Below are 21,884 nucleotides of genomic sequence, written 5' to 3' on the forward strand. Positions count from 1 at the left end.
TACAGTGGCATAAGCTGTCTTTTGGGAATCAGGATGCTCTTCTCAACAAAATATTAGACAGGGAACAGAGCTTTGGCTGTGCACATGAAAACCATGGCTCTTTGCATTGAGTCTGATCATTTGAATGCCAACTTGGTAATGGAGTTGGGATCTGTGTCATTGGTTTTCAAGGTTAGAGTCATAGAATGTTTTTATTTTTCTCAAGAACAAAAGAATGTAATGTGACATTAATGTACATGTATTGACATAAAACCAACTTCACTTCCTCAGGTCAGGTATGAGAGTTAGTTACTTGGCATCTGTTCTAAAATCTGAAATTCAAGCTAAGAGTCTTATAGTCGTTTTGGTTAATCATACAATGCTTTTGTGTTTCTAGAAGCATTTTATAGGGTTTGAAGAGTAGAAATTACAGAAGAAAATATAAAATAAAAATTTAATAGATAAGATATTGTTGTAAACCTTGTGAATGCTGAAACCAGGTAAATCTCATCTGTTTTATCTAAACAACTTTAAGTGTGTTTTTTTCCCCTCCCAGGACATTTATTCAGACCAGCTGGGGATCAGCCGTTTAACCTGTCCACAGTGTCGAGTGCCTTCCCAATGGTCAGCCACCCAGTCTTTGGTCTACATTCAGCCAGCTCAGGGCATTCAGAATTTGGTGGTTTGGGGACACTTGGTACACCCACAGCCTTAGCCGCACATCCCCAACTAACATCTTTTCCAGGTAAACATCTCCTCTGGTGTTCAAGGAAAGGAGGAAACCCTGCAAATGCTCAAGCAGTAATTGTTTGTTAAATTGAACAGCAAAGCATAGTGTACTAGATTCAAGAGCAAGAACTGGCCCAGTTTTACCACATACAGATGTGTGTAAGAGGCTATAGCAGATCAGGTGTTCAGATGTTTGCCTACCTAATAAACACTTGTCATAGAACAGAATATTTAAGGCAAGTCTTTATGGTGCATTTTACCAAACTGTTGTGTGTATAAAACTGTGAGTGTACAGTTTTAATTTTTCTCAGCTTTGGTTTTCTTTGGGGGAGCTGTGTGGGTGTATGCATATGTATACATGTTAATGTGTCTTTCTGTGTGTATGTTGTGTTATGTCCTATGTCTACATGTGGGAACGTATTTATGGAAGGCCAGAGGTTGAAGGCAGGTGTCCTCAATCGTGATACTCCTTAATTTTTGAGACATGGTCTTTTCACTGAACTTGGACAAGCTCACTGGCAAGCCAGTTAGCTTCAGGGTCTCAGTTTCTGTTCCCAGATGTGTGCTTAGCTTTTTACACTTGCTACATGGGATTGCTCTCTGGTCGTCATGCTCTTGTGGCAAGTAATTTATCAACTAAACTGTCTCCCTTGTTCCCTTTATCTAATATTTAAATCAAGTATTTAGTTTGCCTTGAAATGTGCTCATGGTAGAGTACTTGCCTAGCATGTACAAGGCCCTGGGTTAGATATCCCCCACTGGCAAAAATTACCCCAGAGTCTAGCTTTTCTAACAGCTACTTTAGGTTTTCATTTTTCTCTACTTTGTTGGGAAAATGAGGCTGAATCTTAAATTTCTGTAATTTCTCCTATTTGAAGACTGTTTCCAAAGCATGTTTGGAATACATGTTTCCACAGCAGTTATGCAGTTGGCTCATGTGCCTGGTCAGCTCCAGTGTGACATGGAATTCTGTAGACTGTGGTCACATAGTTGAATTTACACAAATTTAAGTCCAAATATAACATTAATCTGCACAATACAGTTCAGTTTTAGTAAGGAAACTTGGTTTCCTGGGACACTGTTTAGAATAGCAGAGCTTAGATCTAGCTAGAAATTGACCTGAATTTACATCTGGCCTTGGACAAATCTCTGACCTCTTGCAATCAGGTTTTTTCAAACCTATAAACTGAAAACTGTAAAATCCCCTGCTTTCTAGGGCTGTGTAAAGATTCCAGTAGACAAGCATGTCTAGTGCTGTCTGCAATGTATGGCATGTATAATTAGTCCAGGATGACTAATTATTGCTTTTGTTGTTGTTGTTGTTGTTGCCTGCCCACTTTAGTGGCAGACAAAGTATCTACTGGTTCTTTATAAAGAATCAAGTATCTTTTAAAACACCAAAAACCAAAATGGTTACAAGTATGTTTCAAGTATTTTATTATGAGTCACATTAATTTCATTGTGTTGGAGAGGGGATGGTGGGAAAACTTTATGAACAGACAGTGTTGATCAAGTCTGAATATTTCCTTTAATATATTAACAGGGACTTAAAAAATTGTTTTAGACAGAGTCTTACTGTGTATCTCTGCCTTGCCTGGGACTCTTCTGTGTAGATCAGGCTGGCCACAAACTTGCAGAGATCTACCTGCCTCTACCTGTTGTGCAACACCATGACCGGTTCATTCTGTCTTTTACATGGTTATTTAGTATCAGATATCAAATCAAAATCTAAATAATTAATGTAAATAGTTACTGATATCTTCAGTACTTTTAGTTTTGTGATAATTTATAGTACTGCTTTTGAACGTTGCTAAACTAAAGTATATTATATTAAATTTAAATACTGAAAAGATGGTTAATGAGCATTAAAAATAACTTGTATGGGCTTTCATAATGTTATCTCCAATATATAAAGACCTGCCTAAGACCAGCAAGACAGCTCAGTGGGAAAAGCTGCTTGTTGCCAAGCCTTAGGATCTGAGTTCAATTTGTGGGACCCACATGATTCAAGGAGAGGAACTATTCTCTCTAGTTCCTTCTGATGTCTACATGCACTGTGACATTCATGCACATACATGTGAATGCACATGGGCACACACACAGAAAATAAATGAAAAATATGTAAGAACATTCTACATATACAATTAACATAATTCTTGAATCTACATAAGGTGTTTACTCATTTCATTGGTTATGTTCTGTTATGTAGGAACACACCAGTACAATATATTTTGTGGCTTACTAGAGATAGATAATTATAAGGCAGAAGCATTAGTGAAAAAAGCAGGCATATGTGTATATACTTCTTTGCCAAATGTGTAGAGATTATGACTGATTTTAGAGAAACCACTTTGTTTAAATTACACTTTGGTGCAATAATTTAAATATATAAATTCTCTATAATTCAGAAGGGCAACAAAATGGCCTCTTCAGCAAAAACGTCTCCCATAAACACAAGGAATTCACAAGAAGATTTTAGCAATTTTAAGTAAGGTGTCATTTTTTTATGAAGTTTTATTTACATCTAAAGTATTTTTAAACAGCCAGTGCATCCTTGTGTAATGGATATTAATATGATCAAAGTTTAATTTTACATTGAAATAGTATTTTATGAAATTTATTTAAAAATACTTAAAATTCTTAGTGTTTACACTTTAATGCTATAATTTTGGGATGTTTTCCATATATGATTGATGTTTAAATTCTGCCATATCAGAGGCAGGCATGCAGGCACATGACTGTAATTCTAGAGCTTGGCAGTTAGAATGTCACAAGTTTGATGCCAGCCTGGGCTAAACAGTGAAACCCTGGTGGTCAAAAAACAAAGAACAAGAAACCTACAAAGAAATGAACTGCATGATAAAATTGAGATTCAGTGTATACTCTAAACTGTTAGCATCACACCTGGAAATGATTGTTGTGGCTGTTATAGTGTTTCTTAGGGACTTAGAATTTGCTTAGGCTTTCAACCTTTCAATGTTGAAAATGTTATTTTCCATTTTATAAGTTAGCTTGTGACTAAATTTATTTTCCCCAATTTGAAAGCTACTTAAACTTTTCACTGAAAAGTTGTAATTTCCTGTGAAATAATATTAGAGATTTGTCTTCATTAAAGTCCATTTTCTTTATTTTATCTAGTTAATCTTGTATGTTTGTCTCTGGGCTGTCCTATCACTGTGAGCTTACATTTTTTCCTGTTATTCTCTAGTACCTACTGTATATTTGATTACTATTAGCATTCTGAGATACATTTTAATGCTGTTTTTCTTCGTTTCATTATATCTATCACATTTAAAATCTTATGCTTTACTACCTTATTGGCTTCTTAGTTGTTTACCAAATCTTTATATCTAACCTTAAGACTTTGGTCACAATTTAAGTGAAACAGTTATTGCTGGGAAACTGGAGTCTGTTTTTGTCAACTAGGTGGAGACTAAGTTGCAAACCTGCAAGTAGGGATGGTGTGTGCAGATAGCCCCTCCCCCAAAACACGTTCCCTTTTATCCATCTAAATACAATCTAGAGAGTGGTTAAGTAACTGATTGAGTAACCGGAATTTTCAGGTTTTCTGCTTCAAGTCCCAGCATTCAGGCTATCTTTCGCCAGCTATGCCATCTTGCAGTTCTACTACAGGCCTTTGCAGTGTTTTGCCTATACTGTCTCTGGGAATGGCAGGGACCTTGAAACACACACACACACACACACACACACACACACACACACACACACACACACACACACACACACACACACACTTTCTCTGGGAATGGCAGGGACCTTGAAAAACAGGGACTTGACACACACACACACACACCACACACACACACACACACACACACACACACACACACACTGTCTCTGGGAATGGCAAGGACCTTGAAACACACACACACACACACACACACACACACACACACACACACACTGTCTCTGGGAATGGCAGGGACCTTGAAACAGGGACCTTGAAACACACACACACACACACACACACTGTCTCTGGGAATGGCAGGGACCTTGAAACAGGGACCTTGAAACACACACACACACACACACACACACACACACACACACACACAGTCTCTGGGAATGGCAGGGACCTTGACACACACACACACACACACACACACACACACACCCCTCTGGGTTTCTATGTGTGGCCCTGGATGTCCTTGACACACACACACACACACACACCACACACACACACACACACACACACACACACACACACCACCCCCTCTGGGTTTCTATGTGTGGCCCTGGATGTCCTTGAAACACACACACACACACACACACACACACACACACACACACACACACACACACACACACACACCACCCCCTCTGGGTTTCTATGTGTGGCCCTGGATGTCCTAAACTAACTCTGTGGACCAGGCTGACTTGGAACTCACAGAGATCCCTCTACCTCCCGAGTGCTGGGATTAAAGGCATGTGCCACTACAGCCCAACTGAACAAATACCACCTTTACATAACGAAGGCACATTCCTAGAACTTTCTAAAGATCTTGTAGTACAATCTCCTGATACTATTGTGGTGTTTCTTTTAATTTTCTGCATTTATTCCAGTCAAAGAAATAATGCCCTATTGTTTAGGAGACTGGTATGAAAAAGAACTTACTTTGAAATTTACTGGATTATCCCATTGAAAATTGTTTCCAGGATGTGATATGAGGCAATACAAGAGGGTTCTTTGGATAATTTCCAAATCGCTTTTAAATCTTCACTCTTCCTTGAAAAAACATATTTTATAAAAATTGGCTTTCCACACTAAGAATCTTAATGAAGTACTACTGTTTGAATATCTGAATTGCATTTTATTATTTTCTCCAATTTAGATGTCTGATATGTATTAAAAAAATCACTGTCATCTATAATTTATGAGAAGTGTAAAGGAAAAGTCAAGCTTTCCATATCAATTTTAAAGCTAGAGGTTTATACGCCCTTTTTCTTTGCTTTTTTGTTTTCGTTTTTTTGAGACAAGGTTTCTCTGTGTAGGTCTGGCTATCCTAGAACTCACTTCATAGATGAGGCTGGCCTCGAACTCAGAGGTCCACCTGCTTTTACCTCTTGAGTGCTGGGATTAAAGACATGTGCCACTACTACCTGGCTTAAGCCTAACATTTTAATGAAAAATTACTAGCTTTGAAAATTTTCTTTGAGAACATGTTTCTTAGTCTAAAACCAAAAAGTCTTATTATTTAGAGTACTGTATTTTTGTTTTTATTTGACTACAGAAATACTTCATCCCTAAATGCATTTGAGATGCTCATCTGATATTACCTACCCCCCAGATTTATATTGTATATAATTGGAGGAAAATCTTAAGAGGCTGCCAATGTGAGCTTCAAATCTAAAGTCTTGAAATAGATTAATATAGACTTAATTCTTTTCCTTATTGGCTTAGTAAATAGATGGTATAGGTTATTAAGTCAAAGGGTTCTTTTCCTATTCTAAGTTTTTAAGTTGTGAAAAGCATGTTCTTTTTTTAACTTGAATCTAGGAAACTGTTAAGGGAAGATTCTTGAATAATGGCCTGGTAATAAGGGTGGATTATACAAATTACCTGTTTACAGTGGAAAAAAATGATCAGAGCTATGTGCCTTGAGCAGTTCTATCCCAGGAGAAACTTGAAACATTGTTTCTGGAATAAAATGTAAAAAATAATCACTGCATGAGTTTGAAAATTAATCAGTTTCTTTTTGTTTGGTTTTGAGGTGCAGAATGGTGGCGAACCACAGACGTTCACACTCGTGCAGGAGCACCCTTCTTTCCACCATTACTGGGAATTCCACCACTGTTTGCTCCTCCAACCCAGAATCACGATTCTTCATTCCACTCAAGGACTTCTGGAAGGAGTAATAGAAACGGTCCTGAGAAAGGTACTCAAGTGAGCATGAGTGAAGGCAGAAGCCTCAGTCTATGCTCTGTGGGGCAGTTTGCTTCTCAGATCATTTTTACAGCCTTGTGCTGGATGCTTCTCTGTCATCTTGCTTGGTCCTCATAATAATACACATCTCTTGATTTTGCAGCCAAGGCTAAACACTTGTGCTCGGAAATACTGCTTGCTTATACATTAATGTGGGTTAGCCAGGATATGAACCCAATCCTTACTCCTTCCCCCTTTCCATGTCATTAATTCCATGTACCAGACTTGATAGATTGCTGCTGCTTCTCAACTTAAGCATTAGTTTTATCCAAGCTAGTCCCCTCCTACTGTGTTATTCTTTAAATAATCAGCATTTCTATTGCTTTTTTTTAAAATGTACTTGGTGCTTTGCCTGCATGTCTGTCTATGTAAGGGTGTTGGGTACCCTGAAACTGGAAGAGCATCCTGCTCAAAACCACTGAGACATCGCTCCAGCCCTGCCCATTGCTTTTTTAAATTCAGTGTTTCTAAAAGCATAATATTTACATGTTATTTATTTTCTAAACATGTTTAACTTAAGTGATATTCACAAAGCTTAATGCTAGTGAATAATTCAGTTGAATTTAATATGTTCATAATGTTGCATGATGGCCACCCTCTATCATACTGTAAAATTTTATCTCCAAGAATTCTGTACCGTTTAAGTAACCACCCTTCCCTGGCCTATCACATCTGTTGCTTGTACTTTGTCTCTGTAGTACTCATTATGAATCATTCATGTAGAGGAGTCATGTGACTTTTAATGTCTGTTTTTTGTTTTTGTTTTTGTTTTTATGTTCACTGTCAGCTTGACCTGCATTACACATGCCAAGAACTCTATTCCTTGTTCTGTCCAAATAATGTCCCATTATATAAACATGTTTATTTTCAAGGTATAAATGGGTCAGTTAATGGAAACAGTGCATCTTCTGTACTTGGTGTCAGTACATCTGTACTATCCACTCCTGCTTCAAGTTCCATGGGACAGAATCAAAGCACAAGCTCAGGTGGAGGAAGCCTAAAATGTCATCAGGAACAAAGCAAAAGTCAGCCTTTGAATGCCAGAGCTGACAAAATCAAAGACAAGGTGAGCTGTACATTGTGGATCAGTATATATGGGAAATATTTTACAAGTCAGGCCCCCAGAATGTGTGAATTAATTTTCTATAACCAACTCTGTTTTTGCAGATGTATATTTTTATAGCATAATGCTGATATTAGAATAGATATCTTGGGCAATTAAAACTCACAGTACCTATACAAATGGTATGTTTGGTAATAATAATTATGAGTTGAGCTTTTGTTTCTTTTAGTTCTTCAGTGGTGGGATTGAACCTAGGAAACTAAGCTTGCATTGTACACTGAGCTATGCTCCCAACTCCAAGAGAACTTGATGGAGACACACTAGATGTCAGCTCTATTCTAATTGCTTTACATATCCATTTCAATTTTTCAGGTAACCTATATTTAGTGGTTGTTAGTGCAAATTGGAAATTAACACTTAAATAGTTACTCACTAAGTGGCTGAGTCAGAATTTGAAGCCAAAAATGTTAGCTCTAGAGTCTATAGTTTAAGGGAACACAACGAAGCAACCTTTTATTATGGGGAAATCTTAGGTAATCTCAATAGACCAATTACTCCTGTACACCCATTATGCATATTGAACAGGTAACCACATTGAACTAGTTCTGTTTCTGTATGCAAGTTGCCAATTTATTGTCTCTGAGTACTAAATACATTCTTTCTGCCTTTGTATTTGGCATAAGATTAGTTAGGCCTTTTTAAGGGAGAGCTCTTAGCTGGGCATGGTGGCTGACATCTTTAATCCCTGCTGAGGCAGGCTTAGTTCAGGCTGTTAGAGAGACTCTGACAAATATGAGCTATAAAAGCCCAAGAGATGGCAGGCAGTGTCCTAGAAGAGGGTTTTTTGCTACTGATTTAGTATTCCTTTCTCTTTATCTCTGTTTCTGTCTCTCTTTAAATTCTATGTATGTAGGTGTTTTTGCCTTCATTATGTCGATGCACCAACATTATGCCCACGGAAGCCAGAAGAGGAAGTTGATCTCCTAGGACTAGAGTTATAGACAGTTGTGGGTACTGGGAACTGAACCTGAGTCTTCTGAAGAGCACCCTTTGCTATTAATTACTGAGCCATCTCCCCGGCCCCAAATAGAGTGTTTCTTTTTAGGCCGTGCTGTCAATGGATTACTTCCTTGTCAACTGATGGCCTCTTGTCCATATATAAACAGTGGTATACAGGGAACTCAAATGGTGCGTGCCATCTCATGAATTGCATTGGCATCACAACTGGTTTATTTTGAGGAACTACAGTGGCTGCACCTGAATCTACTGCTGTTTCAGCTACTGTCTGCTAATCCACCATTACTGTCCCACTTCTCAGACAGTGGCCTGGCAAGACCTCACCAGATTTGCTTCCTGACCTTGCCACCAAATGTCGATTTTAACTAAATCTCTATCATTCTGTTTACCACTTGGGTGTCAAAGACTGGGTTGAAAACCTGTTCCTTAGAGAGGTTGAGGAGCAACTAATTGACCTTCCCTCTTTGCCAGTGTCTCAGAAAGAGAGTGTCTCTTCAGTGGTTACAACCCAGAAAAGGCCGCTGCGCTCAAAGTCCCTTCCTCTAGTTCCTGTGTGTCTCTCTGTCTTCCAGACCCCCTCTGCCTCTCTATTATTACTTTCTGTCAACTAGTTGCTGCCTCTGCCTCCTGACCCAAGGTTGATTTTATTTATTTAGCACAAATGCATACTCAGGCTTCACAGTATGATCATATATCCTGCAACACAGTTTATAAGCAATTTTTGCTGAAAAATTAATGGGTACCTTGCTAGATAATTTTCCTGGTACCCCAGCTGGCAGTGTTCCCTGTGTGCCAGTTTCATTTATCCAAGACACCTTCAGTATATTTTTTACCTTTCTTTCTTTTCTTGATCTCTTTTTCTCAGTAAGAAATGAATATTTCCCAAATATAGTACACCTATATAAGAGCTTGGGGAAGGTGTCCTGGTGTGTCTAAGAAGCTTCTTGAGTATCTCAATAGTCCTGTCGAAGGCCCCAAACAAACATTTTCTTTCTGCTTCAGACACTGAGCCCCTGAGAGAACCTGATGAAAGATCCTTAGTTCTGAATCCGGTGATTCAGTGTCAGGTGCTGCCTCCCACCTGCTGCTCTTAGATCTCCGTTAGGATGCGTTTCCAAGGGCAGTCCCATCAGTGTAAGCAACAAGGGCTTGTTTCTAAGCTTCTACTAGCTCCTTTGTGTGACACACCACCTTCTCTTACCTCCCTTGCTTTGTGAAGCTAACCCCATGCATTGTGTTATTGGATATATGTCTATATTGTATTTCTAAAGGCCAACTTCTGTTCTTTAGACTTGTCATGCTACCTCGTGGAAGTAGTGATGAAAAGTCTAGTGAAACTTGAAGTGTTCTACAGGTTCAAAGCATTGCACAAAAACCTTGGAAGGCATGAACGTGAAACAACCCTAACTTGTTTTTAGTGAGGAATTTGCACTGATATTCTTAATTAGAACTAGCACTTCTCACTAAACCCTCTCTCCAGGAGCACATATTCAAAACTTACCTATAGCCACCCCTTTCATGAGCTGTACAGACAGATTGGTACTATATTGGTGCATATAAACAACTCAATAAAAGTAATAGTATATGGAGACTGTTAAGCAAAGTTTTAAATAAAGTAGAATTTAATCGTAATGTAAAATTTATGATTTCATATAATCTTAAGCACTTTTGAGTAATACATGTGCCAACATGTGTTATGGTAACAGATTGTGTACATAAATTGAACATAAAATCCTGTATTTTTACTCATTATTTTTCAAAATTAAAAGCTTTATAAAAATCGCCTCATTAGCACTTTCCTGTACAGTTGGAAAGAAATTTCCTTAGATAATTTTTATGTCCTTCCTCAAGGGTGGAGTACTGATTTCAGGCCTCCTCATTAGAGTCACTGATGACTAATTTCCTCGTGTAGCTTGCTTATAGTTCAGACCAGAGTATATAGATAGACAGCCTGGTTTGAATATAAAACTACTTAACATTGAAACTGTTTTATTCTTGTAGTTATATAAATTTCTGCGTGGGCAGCCAATGAGATTATTTGTCTATTTATTTATGAATTGAAGAAAATTTTAAGGAATATAAAATCAATGAGTTGCCATGGACAACATATACAGCAAATCCCTAAATGTAAATTTTAGTTATAATATGGTCCAGCCCTTCTATTTGTGGATATGTGCCCCAGAGATGTGAATTAAGAGTATCAAATATATGAACATCTAGTTTAATTAATCATGGTAGCTAAAAAAGTATGATTCCTTCTAAGATAGATTTACGTGTATGTGCAGGTGTGCTAGGTGTGGAAGTCAGAGTATAACTTGGAGTATCCTTTCCTTCTTTCTTCCATGTGTGTTGTTAGGCTCAGTTTGGTCTCTGACCATCTCCCTGGCCCAGGAGTTGGTATCTAATGTTTTTAGTGTTCCTGTCTCACAAGATGAAAATAGTTCTGAAGGTATATTCTGACAATTAGGTGCCAATCTGAGAGTATTTAATAGTAATGAGATTTGCACTTATAAAGGCTTAAATGTTTAAATTAGAAATGCAGATTTTCTGTGGACTTTAAGGAGGCTCTCCTGTATTATCACTCTTGCAAGCAGTATCTGCTGCTCCCAGAATAAAATGCACACGCCCTTTGCTCTTAAGAACTGTCTGAGCTGAGGTCTGTTGGTCTACCCTCCCTTATCTCCTGCCACTTTGCTCTGACTGGCCCAGCTGACTTTCTCTTTTGAATATGCCTAGAGGCCAGTTAGTGACTTTTTTTCATTGCCATTCCTCTTGTCTTGCAGTGCTCCTATCTTACAGCCGCATAAGGGTGCTTGTCCTCCATTGGGCCTCAGCCCACAAGGTACTGATGACTGCAACACAGTCCTTACCTTCACCCTCTAGCACATGTTTTGGTCTAAAGCTCGTGTTTTATAAATGATACTTAGCACTCACAATTTTATGTCCCATGTTATTCATGTCTCCTGTTCTCACTAGCAGATTTTAAGTCCTTTTCTCCAGATTTAGGTACTGCTACTTGGCAGATAACATGTCTTTATTTTGTTACTGAAAAAAGCATACAGTGAAATGAAAGTTCAAGAGACTTCTAAGAAACTGTGATCAGATGGGATGAAATTAAGCAGCTCTCCTTTGATCATTTGTATGAATTCAAGATGATTTTTAAAATTTTCATGAAAGTAAAGAGAAACTTCCTAATTAATTTACAAATACAGCATATACACCATTCCTAGGAACTTTGGAAATGAAATAGTTGATTTGCAAACCTATTTCTGCCTTTCTTGAGTGCTACTGTAGTTCTGACATGTCTGCTAGCTTCCCTGGGGTTGGTTGTCGCCCTTTCACATTGTCCATACATGCTTTTCAGAGACCACCTCCCTCAGAATCACATTAACTGTTTATAAGTGATGATCTCTCCTCTTTGTTCTTGAATGGACTCTTACCTACTCTCAAGTTTGAGAACTTTCACTACCAGATGTATACTTGAAGGGGAGTATAGTCCCTGTTCCCATGCTATTTTTAAAAATCAAATTGTATACAGGTGGTATGAGCATTGAAGTAGTTTTTCACTCCAAATTATTGTTGAGGCTGCACTCCCTTGCTTCCCAGCCTCTGCTAAGCCAGAAGTGTCCATTTTAGGTTAGATACCTGTAACAGATCCTGACTGCAAAGGAGTTGCCTATATGTACATGGGGGTAGGGCCATCTATTGGAGCATGAGTAACCCTTCACTGCCTGCATCTCTAAGAAAAGTGGTTTTCCCTCTCCCAGTGACTATCAGTTGTCAGTAGTTTCTCATATATGGGTTGATCTTCAGGAGCCCTTTTCCCATCCTTTCTGGGATTTTGGTTGGCTTTTTCTTCTTCTGGTCTCATACAATACACTTTCACATCCTGAAAATACTCTCACACCTTCTGGCTATTTCTTAAACATAAGCCCACATTTATTTATTTATTTATTTATTTATTTATTTATTTATTTATTGTTTTTTTTTTTGTGACAGAGTTTCTTTGTGTAGCCCTGGCTGTCCTGGAGCTAGCTCTGTAGATCAGGCTGGCCTCAAACTCTGGCCTCAGGAGATCTGCCTGCCTCTGCCTCCTGAGTGCTGGGATTAAAGGTGTGAGCCACCACCACCTTTATAGTCTTATTTCCTGTCGGATAAGTTAACTAATAATAACCCTTATGATAAATCATTTCTCTTTCCTAAAATGGTGTTTTGATATTGAAGGCATCATTTGACAATTAGAAGAACATGTCTTTCATTGGAACCTGAATTTCTTCAAAAGGATAGCTTACCAAATAACGGTTCTTTCTCCAGAAACCTAGGAAGAAAGCTATGGAAAGTTCTAGCAACAGTGATAGTGATTCGGGAACATCGTCAGACACCTCAAGTGAAGGCATTAGTACTAGTGACTCAGATGATCTCGAAGAGGAAGAGGAAGAAGATCAAAGTATTGAGGAGAGTGACGAGGAGGACTCTGACTCAGAGACTGAAGCACAACACAAAAGTAAAAACCAGGTATTGTTCTGCCTGTGTCTAGACCTCATTCACAGGAATTAGAGCCTTCATCTCAACGCATAGCCTGTTCATGTTAATTACCTTCAGTTCTATCATACAGAAAATGACTTTTAAGAGTGTTTGGTTATATTTTAGTTAGCATGAGCATAGTGTTAATGTCTATTTTAAGTGGTTAACAATACCTTCTAAAATATTCTTTTTCTCGAAGTTTTACCACTTGATGCTCTTAATGGATGCCAAGATAACTATCTTTTAAATTTTATTTCTAGGTGCTACTACATGGTATTTCAGACCCAAAAGCAGATGGACAGAAAGCGACAGAAAAAGCCCAGGAAAAAAGAATACACCAGCCATTACCTCTTGTGTCTGAATCCCAGACTCACTCATCATTCCAATCCCAGCAGAAGCAGCCTCAGGTTTTGTCACAGCAGCTTCCATTTATTTTCCAAAGCTCTCAGGCAAAGGAGGAATCTGTGAACAAACACACCAGTGTAATACAGTCTACGGGATTGGTGGCCAATGTGAAACCTTTGTCTTTGGTAAATCAAGCCAAAAAGGAAACTTACAGGAAACTCATAATTCCTTCTCCTGATGTACTTAAAGCAGGGAATAAAAATACCTCTGAAGAATCTAGTTCTTTGACCAGTGAATTGCGATCCAAACGGGTAAGTTAAATATTATGTAGACAAGAATCTTATTGCTAGAGTTTTATTACAAATGGGGCTAAGGTATAGCTCAAATAGCCGTGGGCTTGATTTTCAACTCCAGGAAAGGAAAAAAGATTTTATGCTGTGGATGTAGCTCAGTTCTAGAATAAAATCTAGGTTCAATTCCCAACACCCCCCCCAAAAAAAAATTTGTGTTTTCTAGTTTTATATTCATAAATACCCCTGTTTCATGTGCTCTGACAAAACAATTATATCATCCCACTCCCCCAACCCCAATCTACTGTTTTGGCTACTTATTCACTATAGGTGAATAAGACTTGTTTTATAATTGCTTTTGTTAAATAATTTCTCTTTATTTTAAAATTAATATGTTCTCTATTGAAGAAATGAACTTGCATGTAATCTTTACTCCTAGAATTTAAGTGTAAAGACCTCTTAATAGAAAATCCTTTTTCAGTACTAGCACAGTATCATATGCCTATATTTTTTGTCTACTCTAAATCCCAAAGCAACCATTGTTTTGTTGCTTTTTATTTTTTAATTTTATATGTCTGTGTGGTGTGTGTACATTCTAATTAAAAGTTTTAATGTTCTTACTGTCTGGAGATCATTCCATAAGTATACACAAATTACTGAAATGATAATAATTAATTGCAACTGTTTTATGCAAATAGACATTTCTTTCTTTAATGTATATGGGTGTGTGTGTGTGTGTGTGTGTGTATGTACCTGGAGCCTGTGGAGGCATCAAATCCTCTAGAACTGGAGTTACAGACAATCATAAGCCACATGTGGGTGCTGGGAACCAAACCTGGGTCCTCTGGAAGAGGAGCCAGTGCTCTTAACCGCTGAGCTTTGTCTTAGCCTGTGAATAGACATTTGTATTAGACTCAACTCTAAATGATATTATCCAAATGCCTTATTTAGTATTAACAGACATAGTTTTCTTTATAGAGCACTGTAACATTGAATTTTGCTTATTTCTTATGACAATATTTCTTTTTTTGTTCCACACTACCTGCTATTGATTCATCAGTCTTTTCATTAATCTATGAATTTCTGATTTATTTTATCATTGATTCCTTCAATGTTTACATTTTGAACCTGCTTCCTGAGTGCTGGGATTAAAAATGTATGCCACCAACGCCTGGCCTATAGCTACATTCTTAAGAGATGAAACACATAGGTTTTTCTGCCAATAAATTATATCTAGGATTTATAAAAGTATTAGATCTGACAATCATAGTATTTAAATTCCTTTCACAAAAGGAACACATCGAATAAATACTAATTAAAAACTTAGTGATGGTTTGCATTTAGTATGAATATAGTAGCATTTGTTTACAAGAATTATTTGAAGAATTTAATTTTTTTCTGTATGAGTGTTTTGTCTGTGTTGATATAGTTTGTGTGCCACATGCGTGCCTGATAACCCGAGGAGATCAGAAGAGGGGGTGAGAGCCTCTCAAACTGGAGTTATGGGTGGTTAAGAGCCACCATTTAGGTTCTGGGAACTGAACCCTGATCCTCTGTAAGAACAGCAAGCGCTCTTAACTGCTGAGTTTCCTCTCCAGCCCCTAATTCTAAAGATTAATTTAATATATTTTAATAATTCCATATCACTACATATTAGCTAAATCATACTAATAAATTTTACATTTTTAAAATTTTCAAATATTTTTGTTTGTTTTGTTTTTTGAGACAGGGTTTCACTGTGTATTAGCTCTGCCTGTCCTGTAACTTACTCTGCAGACCAGGCTGGCCTCTAACTCACAGAGATCTACCTCTCTCTGCCTCCCTAGTGCTGGGATTAAAGGCATGTATCACCTCAAGGATTCTTTTTAAAGATGTAATATTTTCTTATTTTATATGTATGGGTGTTTTGCCTACATGTATGTCTGGGCACTGCATATGTGCGTGATACGCATTGAGGCTAGAAGAGATCGTGGGAACCCCTGTATTTGAGTTGCAGACAGTTGTGAGCTACCCTGTGGCTGCTGGGAATTAAACCTGGGCCCTCTGAAAGAGCAGCTCATGATCTTAATCACGGAGCCATCTCTCCAGCCCTTGAAGTAGTTTCTAATATCTTATTTCCATTTTTATTCATAGAAGTAAATTTTATGGTTTGATTGTCTATAAATTTTTCCCAAGTTAATTGCTATTCTTCTGACAGTTTGTTTTCTTCTCATGCTGGGCACTAAACCGTGTGCAAGTTCTCAGCTGCTAAGCCTAGCACCCAACTCCCCATTGGCCTCCCAATATCTTAAAATTTTGCTTTGAAAACCTTTTATGACTGGATATGATGGGTCATACTGTAATGCCAACTGAGGCTAAAGCAAGAAAATTATAGTGGGTTGGAGGACACTTTGGATGATCCTGAGTCCCAGGGTGACCTGAACTATGAAATGAGATTTTATCTCAAAAGGCAAGCAATAAACAAACAGAAGACTCTCTTCCTCATGAAGCCATTTGGTAATCTAGTACTAGTCTCAGGTGTGTTTCAAGCACAGGACTATAGGTAATGTTCTAGGAAGACAGTTTTTGCTACAGACATTTATCAGCAATGGAAGGAATCTTACTTAGCTCTTTAGAGTATTATACATACTGACCTGACCTTTGTATAATCAAAACAAAATTAGAGAATTCCATGTTTGGGGCGAATGCTATAATCTGATAACTTGGGATGTAGAGGCATCAAGGCCAGCCTAGCTACATGAATGGTTCTTTATCTCAAAAAAGGAAGAAACAACAACTAGTATGTTGTTAGACATCTGTCAGGTAGATCACTGCGGTGATGGAGCACGAAATGTTTCTGACTGAGACGAATGTGGAAAGTTACTGAGTTGGAGCTCAAAGCCTGGACAGTATTTCATCTGTTTGAAACAGTTTATGTAAACAAACAATTTTAGCAAACTGTGGGAGGAGTAAAAATGTGACACAGTACTGGCCTTTGCAGTAGTCCAGTCTAGCTAGAATGGTAGGCTAGTGATTTGCATGTTACTGCCCTCAGAATGGTGGCAGTGCTCCCAGTAGCTAATAAAAGAAAGTTAATGTAACACAAAGTTTGCATTCCTCGTATTTGTTGTGAGTTGGGTAGGAAGAAATAACAGTATGGCCCAAGTCCAAGCACTATTTAGTGAATGAATCCAGACACTTGGTAATAGACTAGTTGGTGGTATTTTTAGAGCTTCGGGACTGGATTTTTGTGAAAATGAGAACAACGGTAAAGAGAGGGGACAGTCAGAAAGCACGTGCGTTTTGAGTGCTTAGATGAATAAAAGTGTGAATATATTAAGTATTGTGGCCAGAATTCAGCAGCCAGTTGACATTGCTGACAGTCATTCTCCAGCCACTTGTACGTCACACTTTAAGGTTCTCCATGAAGCCATACTCTGATACTGATGAATGGAAGCAGTCTTTGTTTTCTGGTCTGTTTCATTGTTTTGTTTTGTTTTGTTTTGTTCTTTACTTGTGTTTTATCAGGAACAATATAAGCAGACATTCCCATCACAAGTAAAGAAGCAGGAGTCGTCGAAGAGCCTGAAGAAGGTTATTGCAGCTTTGTCAGATACAAAAGCAACCTCTAGTTCACCAGCACATCCCAAACAACCAATAGAAAACAACCACCCCAACCCGTTTTTGACAAATGCACTTTTAGGTAATCACCAACCAAATGGAGTTATTCAAAGTGTCATTCAAGAAGCTCCCTTAGCACTCACTACCAAAACTAAAATGCAGAGTAAGATTAACGACAGTGTTGCCAGTAGCACCCCGTTTTCCTCACCTGTCAACCTGAGCACAGGAGGAAGAAGAACTGGCAGTCAGGCTCCTGTCCTGCCCTCTGCCTCCCCCATACTGCACAATCAAGGCAAGGAGAAAGTGGTGAGCAACAGTGTGACACCGGTGAGAACACAGCATCACCCTCATCCTGCCAAGTCTTTGGTGGAACACTTTCGAGGAACGGATTCAGACATTCCCAGCAGTAAAGACTCTGAAGATTCAAATGAGGATGAAGAGGAAGATGATGAGGAGGAAGACGAAGAGGATGATGAAGATGATGAGTCTGATGACAGTCAATCAGGTTATTTTATGTTTTAAAATTTAAAGTTTATTTCTAAGTATATACCAAAACGCTTGAAAAAAATCTTAATTTACACGTGAAGTCATATTTGCTATTTCTTATAGTTGACAAAATATAAAAATAACTGATATTGAAATTCTAAGTTAACTCTTAGCTCATCATTCACCTGGATTTAAATGACTAATTGTAAAGTGGGTATGATGATGCATGAATCAAACAGTTTTATAGGCTTGGTGAATTTTCATTTCATTCTGGACCACTTATCCACAGTATAATTGTTATTCTTTTTAAAAATAATTTTTAGTCAGTTGGTGGTAGTTCATGCCTTTTGCCTTTAAAACCAACACATGAGAGACAGAAGCAGGCAGATCTCTGAGTTCAACACAGATAAACTCTCCATAAAGACCAAAATAATAATAATAATAATAGCCGGGCGGTGGTGGCGCACACCTTAATCCCAGCACTCTTGAGGCAGAGGCAGGTGGATCTCTGTGAGTTCGAGGCCAGCCTGGTCTACAGAGCGAGTGCCAGGACAGCCTCCAAAACAATACAGAGAAACCCTGTCTCGAAAAACCAATAATAATAATAATAATAATAATAATAAGTAATTTTGAGTCTTGCATAGTTGTGCATGCCAGCACTCAAAAGACAGATGAATGTCTGTATTTGAGGCCAACAAGACAGATGTACACAGAGAAATCCTGTGTTGGGGAGATTAGTTCCTTGAGAATTTCATTCAATATGTTTTGAATATAGTCACCCTGTCCCTTTCTCTTCCCTTATTATGCTCCTTCCCTTATTATGCTCCTTCCCTTCGCCCCACCTTTTTTTTTTCCTCATATCAAGGCCAATTTTTGTTTCCAGATATTCTTGCATGTGTTTTATACTCTCCTGGTACTTATAAAAACATTACTGGATATCTTTAAAATGGAAATTATTCACCATGGCCATTGAAAAAGAACCAAGACGTTAAGTCCTTTTTGATATCAGAATTTACTTAAAGTATCATGGGGTCAGGAACTTACGCCTTGATTAAATTTTCACTTACTCTCTGGTGTTCTCTTCCTTCTTTTTTCCCTCCCTCCTTGTCTCCCTCCCACCCTCCCTCCCCTCCTTCCTTCCAAGAGAGATTGCTTTAAACACATAAAATGCAAGACAACTTAAAATTTAAATGCAGAGATTACATAAATGTGTTTGTATTTTTGTTTGTATGTGGATTTGTTACAGGTCAACCAGAAAATTTTCAGTAACCAATGTGAATAGGGAAATAGTCATTATATAATTTAATGCCCTAATAGTGTAAAATCCTGAAAGGTGCTGACTCTCAGTAGTTGTAGCTTTTAAAAACTAGGTTTTATTGAACGCCAGCACAAGCAGTGGTACCACAGCTAACAGTGCCATCTGGACACTGTTCTGCTCATCTTTATGGTATAGTCCTGTGTTTATATAGAATTTAATCCATTCTTGTATGTTACATGTCTAGAGGAGTATGTACTAACATATGTATTAACATGTTGGACTTCACAACCAAAATAGAACTACCTCCCCCAGCCAGTCTTTCATCCCCACACAGTTATTTCTGTGAGCATTGTCTGTGAATCTCGAGAAGCCTGATGAGGTCTTTACATAACTAGAAAAACTATAGCTATAAATGCAGAACACCTGATCAAACCCCTCCCTAGAAGATTGTTTTCTTTTGTGCAGAATCTCATATGACAGGCTGATGGTTTTTTCAGGACAGTGAGGTTCGCACAGGAGACTGTAAACACTGCCATCTGTCAGTTTGCTCGTCAATGATAATCCCTCTTTTTACCTAAATTTCTCTATTAGGTTGAAATTAATTTGAAAGCATTAAGCTGAACTGAAATGTGAATGATGTCATGGGAACTATTTTATGATTCAAATGTTAAGTAAAACTGATCATTTTAAGAGAAATGTGAGGAGCCAAAGTCTATATACACTTAAATATCTTATGAGATGGTAATTTTTACATTATACTTACTCTTGGGAAATTGTTTCCTTGAATTCTAAGTTGCAAATACTGGTTCTGAAATACTCCCTTTAGGTTCAAACTGCAGGTGATTGGTTGTGACCTAGTTGTAATATCCAAGTGCTTCTCTACTTCCCAGAATCAGATAGTAATTCAGAATCAGATACAGAAGGCTCAGAAGACGACGATGAGAAAGACCAGGAGGAATCAGATAGTGACACTGAAGGAGAGAAAACTGCCTCGAACCTGAACCAGACAACCTCCTCTGCCAAAAGCCCTCCCATCAGTCTCACAGCTCACTCAACACCTCACAACCTCCACATAGGAAGCGCCCCAGGCTCTGCTCCTGCTGCCCTGTGCTCTGAGTCCCAGTCTCCTGCTTTTCTTGGCACTTCTTCTTCCACACTCCCTTCAAGTCCACACTCTGGTACCTACAGTTTATTTTTATCGATGTAAAGTCAAGTCAGACTGCAGCAAGATTGCTAGTTACCCAGTTTTTGGGAGATGATCTCATTGTAATCATATATTGATCTAGATTTTAGATTGCCTAAGGAAGAAACATGCATTTTGAAAAGATTTAATCCATTCATTGCCTGGTACATTAATTTTTTTTCCCTTGTGGTTTTTATTTTAAGAATCTAATTGATGATTCCTCTTAATTTCTTGTTTTATGTTTATCCTTTATTTTAGTATGGAATTCTATTTACACTTTGATTTTTGTGTGTGTGTGTGTGTGTGCGCGCTTTGGTTAGTTAAATGCCTGTCCACTTGCTATACAGTTCAAGTCTTTTTATCATTTTCTTTTTGAATGAGTAGCAGTCTTAGTCCATAGCATACTATCTTTTTACATATTTGATTTCTTATAAACTTCTAGGCATTTTCATTTTAAGAGTTCCTACATTTAACAATCCAAAGCTACTTTGTAGTCTCATCCAATAACTAAAAAAAGTATGGGTCTGTATAGTACAGTATTTTACTACTGTTTTTACTTCTTTTGCTTCCATTGGCAGTTTCTAATTTTTGCTTTTATTTACAACAAACAAGCATGATATCCTACTAATTTTATACTTATCTGTATTTGTCTTAAAAGTGTACATATAACCACAGTCTTCCTGTGTGGTTTTGATTAATTAAAGGACTGGTACTTTCTTGGGCCATGGATATAGATGTATAGAAATTAAGTTGTCTTTAAATATTTGAGCCAACATTTAAAATTTGTAGCATCTATCTGAAAAATCATAGACTTCCAAAGAAGACAATGAATTGGTTTTGAAACCGGTCAGCTGTTTCCTTCCTGATTAGTGCTTCTACTAATGACAAGAGAAAAGCTAGAGAAATCTAGTGCCTGTCATTAGGTCAAAAGGGGAAAATGCTTCTGTCTTATGTAGTATGCTTTGTTAAAAAAAAAAAAAAAAACACCTAGAAATAATGAAGTTTTCATAAATATACTAATAATCTGTCATTAAAACATTTTAAAAGAAAAAATTCTGAATTATCAGAAAACTGTCATCTGTACAGTTGAATATTTTATGTCCTGGTTTTCTTTTCTTAAAGGTACATCCAAAAGAAGAAGAGTGACAGATGAACGTGAGATGCGTGTCCCTCTGGAATATGGGTATGCTCCTCCATTAGTTCGTGCATGTTTAATATATACTTGATTGCCTATTCTCTCCTCTCTGTTGATTAGAACAGAAGAGTCATAACAAAGGGAAAATGTTGACTTACTAGAAAACTGAAAGTGCACCTAATGTTGCATGAAGGTATTGCAGTGTGGGGATGGGCTAATGTGACTGGAATGAACCAACAGCCAGTCACATGTCTGGTAGGAGCAATGCTACCAGAAAGTTTTGACAAGACAGAAGTAAAGGACAGTGTAAGATGTCATGGCAAAGGCC

General features: G+C 37.8%; 1 protein-coding gene across 11 annotated transcripts in view; it reads left to right on the top strand.

Moving 5' to 3' along the window:
- Positions 1 to 21,884, top strand: part of Baz2b (bromodomain adjacent to zinc finger domain 2B) — a 215,705-nt gene that overhangs the window by 130,567 nt on the left and 63,254 nt on the right. For 8 of the 11 annotated variants that reach the window (XM_027420349.1, XM_027420355.1, XM_027420354.1 and 5 more), the window contains 8 exons: positions 536 to 724; positions 6,444 to 6,608; positions 7,528 to 7,721; positions 13,050 to 13,250; positions 13,520 to 13,915; positions 17,402 to 17,999; positions 20,129 to 20,416; positions 21,544 to 21,604. In XM_027420349.1, coding sequence (XP_027276150.1) covers positions 536 to 724; positions 6,444 to 6,608; positions 7,528 to 7,721; positions 13,050 to 13,250; positions 13,520 to 13,915; positions 17,402 to 17,999; positions 20,129 to 20,416; positions 21,544 to 21,604 — 2,092 coding nt within the window. The remainder of the gene's footprint in view (positions 1 to 535; positions 725 to 6,443; positions 6,609 to 7,527; positions 7,722 to 13,049; positions 13,251 to 13,519; positions 13,916 to 17,401; positions 18,000 to 20,128; positions 20,417 to 21,543; positions 21,605 to 21,884) is intronic. The other 3 variants (XM_027420359.1, XM_027420360.1, XM_027420358.1) reach the window with 2 other exon arrangements.

The sequence above is a fragment of the Cricetulus griseus genome, chromosome 6 (genome assembly GCF_003668045.3).
Source record: "Cricetulus griseus strain 17A/GY chromosome 6, alternate assembly CriGri-PICRH-1.0, whole genome shotgun sequence".
Classification (NCBI taxonomy): Eukaryota; Metazoa; Chordata; class Mammalia; order Rodentia; family Cricetidae; genus Cricetulus; species Cricetulus griseus.